Source organism: Papilio polytes, unplaced genomic scaffold (genome assembly GCF_000836215.1).
Source record: "Papilio polytes unplaced genomic scaffold, Ppol_1.0 DF821544.1, whole genome shotgun sequence".
NCBI classification, from domain to species: Eukaryota; Metazoa; Arthropoda; class Insecta; order Lepidoptera; family Papilionidae; genus Papilio; species Papilio polytes.
The window spans coordinates 275,475-278,820 of record NW_013527660.1 but is presented as its reverse complement, the minus strand read 5'-3'; the positions used below and the strand labels follow the sequence as shown (position 1 = coordinate 278,820).

The 3,346-nt window shown below is 35.1% G+C and overlaps 1 protein-coding gene across 2 annotated transcripts; it reads left to right on the top strand.

Moving 5' to 3' along the window:
• The first annotated feature begins 208 nt into the window (after positions 1-208).
• On the top strand, positions 209-2,950 carry LOC106108390 (EF-hand calcium-binding domain-containing protein 1-like). 2 transcript variants are annotated; one of them, XM_013289553.1, is made up of 5 exons: positions 209-434; positions 561-630; positions 1,159-1,327; positions 1,501-1,611; positions 1,996-2,950. In XM_013289553.1, exons 1-5 carry the CDS (start codon positions 314-316, stop codon positions 2,179-2,181), a joined length of 657 nt encoding a protein of 218 aa, XP_013145007.1. In that variant the 5' UTR covers positions 209-313; the 3' UTR covers positions 2,182-2,950. The 2 variants fall into 2 exon arrangements, with proteins under 2 accessions (XP_013145007.1, XP_013145006.1); XM_013289552.1 differs by having other exon boundaries at positions 1,147-1,327.
• Positions 2,951-3,346: the final 396 nt, after the last annotated feature.

Below are 3,346 nucleotides of genomic sequence, written 5' to 3'. Positions count from 1 at the left end.
AGAGCAGGGTGACGGTTAGGAATCCCCTATTTCATGAATAGTATCTTATTTAAAAATCTTTTCATTTACTAAATAACAAAAACATTCTATTTTAATTCAATTCTAATATTTCTATACATAAAACTTAAATTGTTAGATGTCAAATGTAATCAAAAAAAAAAAAATTTAAGACAACGAAAGTCATATTGATTCAAAACCAAAAATGACATCGACATTGAAGCTTCAAAATTTTGTTTACGTACTGACTGTCTTATTTATCATAATATTTACATAAAACTTATCGGAATAGTTGTATCACAGATATATTTACAAAATGTCGGCGTCTTTAGATGCATCTTTAGATCCTATGGAGGAGATTCGGTTTAGAAAGAAGCACGGCGGTTTATGGGCGGAAATTCAAAAGAGTACCCATTTTACGTTCGACGAGCTAGAAAGTGAGTTCGGAAATGCATAAATACTTTTTAAATTTATCGTATTTATTTGGTTGACTATGGTCTATATATACTTAAGGTAGACTCGGAGCCCCTTAGTGGGATGATAATGAAAATTTAATGTTACAGAAATCATGGTTATATTTTTTAAAATACAAAAGAGGGACGATAAGCCTGCAGCATCGGACCTTATATCAAGGTTAATTTTTTAAAATTATTTATGTATCATACTAACATGATAAATGCGAAAGTTTAGATGGATGGATGGATGGATGTTTGTTAGAGTTTGTAGCCTAAAGAACGCATAGGCTACTCACTTTGTTTTTTTTAATTCCACGCTGACGGAGTCGCGGGCAATAGCTAGTAGTTTATAAACGTAACGACGGCTAACTCCTAGCCGATGATTAAAGCTAGGTCTAAAAAGTTTTATAATTTTTTATTCTCTGGAGGGGAGCAGTACCCCCCTCAATTACTCTGAGCGAGATGCCAATGCTTCCTGCAATACTTCATGTATCATGGCTTTGTCATTACTGATTGGGATATTCTAGATTGTTTTAACTAACGTATTAATGAGTCCGAACCGTACATTTAAAATAAGTACTAAGTAATTAAACTTGTTAATTAGATCAGTATTTAAAATAAAAAAAAAATATTATTTACTAATGAGGTCTGACAAAGTCAAGTTTTATATTTATTTAATGCTAGATATTTTTAGAGCTCATTTTAGGGACGTTCTACACACCGGTCTTGGTATGACAGATTCGTATATGATGGAGAGAGTTATGGTGGCGTTGGATCGCGGCACCTCGCCCTACGTGACTATGGCCACATTTGGCAAAGCCATGTCGCTTTATCTTCGCGGCAGTTTGGAAGAGAGAATCGCTTATGCCTTCACAGTAAGTTTATGTGCGAGAAACTCTTTATTTTTCCTTTTATAATTGTTTAATGCAAACAAAACATAACTGACTCCCAAAAACAATGGTACAGATAATTGAATTTAGTTTTGCGAGGTCCAAGTTAAGTTTACCCTAATCATAAGAGATTTTTTTAATCTCTTTCATGTTTTTAGTGCTATGATTTACTAGGAGAGGGTTATTTGCGACGGGAAACGATGTATCAATTAATGAAAAAAAGCTTAGCGAAAGCTTCGAGAGATGACGATGTAGAGGAAGCGGTCAAGGTAAGCTATTCTATCAATACCAAACGCATCGCCTATGCACTTGACCGTCATAACTCCATCTCTGTTATTTTTAAAGTAAATGAGAGAGATGGTTACATGTTTCTGTGTTCCGACCTTGTTACGGCTGTATCAATTTTTGTGCGATAGAGACAACGGTCGGTAGCTCTCCCTCTTGTACACTGGCCTTGTGAAATTTCAGCCTGCTTATGAGCGCCATCTGTGCGACAAGAGAAACATCTAAAGTGAGTCGTAACACAAAATAAACGTAATCACATTCCTATTTTGTAATGAGACAACAGATGGCACTACTGCAAAATGAAATTTTGAAAGAAAGCCGTATTCAACCTGTACATAGTGAAATTAATAACTTTTCTCTATTTGTAGGAACTTGTGGATATAATGTTGAAACGCATGGATGCCGATTTGGATGGAGTGATAAATTTTAACGACTTCCATATATCTGTGACTAAAACGCCTTCTCTACTGGAAAGTCTTGGTTATTGTCTGCCTGAGAGACCAGCGGTTTACGCCTTCGTATCTACATGGTGTCCCGCTTGGAAATCTATGTGAACTTTGTTTCATATTGTGTATAGATCGTCGAATAAAATTTGATCTGCGAAAGTATGCTCTTAAATCGGATATATTTTACTACGAGAATGTAAAATTCACACCTTCGATGCAATTTTTTGTAAGAAAATGAAATCGACAGGCATCAGCATTCAAAGTGTTAATAATTTTAGCAGATTTGAATATCTAAAAGGTTTTGTCTTCCAGTTATTCGGTTATCTCGTACATAATATGCTTACTAACTATTCCGAACTATTCCGAATGTTAATGTTGATATACTTAATTTTTTTCTTTTCAAAGTACTGTATTTTATATAATATTAATTAGTTAAAATTGTATCAATAATTTTATACAATATTATCTAAACGAATTGTTCAAGAATATAAGCATAATCCTCTTCGACTCAGACAATGAACAAAGGGCTGTATGTTTAATTAATTCCTTTGACTCTACCCCCGTAATAGAGTGCCATTCCCTAACAATTTTACTTTACTGATTTGAAATTCAAAGATTTGTGTAACTACGCATAAAGGATTTGATTAAAATGTCCCATCTTATATTTACATTTAGTTTGTAACGATAATTAATTGTGTGGTATTGGTTTATGTTTTTAAGTCAAATGTATTACAAAGTTAACGTGTCAGTGCCGACTTTAACCTGACAAGTGCATAGCCGAGTTTTGATTATGGATTTCATGTTACTTAAATAATATGTGGATATTTTACAGTGGTAGTGCCCGCTTTAACATCTTCGCACGAATTGGCCGGCTCGCCCGGTGTAATACCATGACCACACAGAAAACAGGCGTGAAGTGGAAGCGATTCCGCGTTTCGTCTGATGAGTGTGGTGCCGGAGGCCTGACTTTAGTCTCTTTTCCTTTCCATCCTTTTCTTTAGAGGAAAGGATGGGAAGGAAAAGTGGATTTGACGGTGGAGGAGACGCATAGGAAAGGGAAACGTCCTCTTTATGTGCGTCTTCTTCTCCGTTAATTAAGGTTAGGGAACGCATCTGCAATTGCGGATGTTTATGGGCAACGGTCGCTTTCCATTTCGGAGAATTCAGGTGGGCGCACGACCAAGCGCGAATAATATAAATTATAAAAAAAAATATATTAATTATTATATTATTAAATGAGTTAACCATTCTACCATAAGCTACCATTAAGGTC

Coding starts and splice junctions, on each gene's coding strand:
- LOC106108390 (XM_013289552.1), top strand. CDS start 314: ATGTCGGCGTCTTTAGATGCATCTTTAGATCCTATGGAGGAGATTCGG. Junction 631..1,146: donor GCATCGGACCTTATATCAAG/GTTAATTTTTTA, acceptor AGATATTTTTAG/AGCTCATTTTAGGGACGTTC. Junction 1,328..1,500: donor GAATCGCTTATGCCTTCACA/GTAAGTTTATGT, acceptor TCATGTTTTTAG/TGCTATGATTTACTAGGAGA.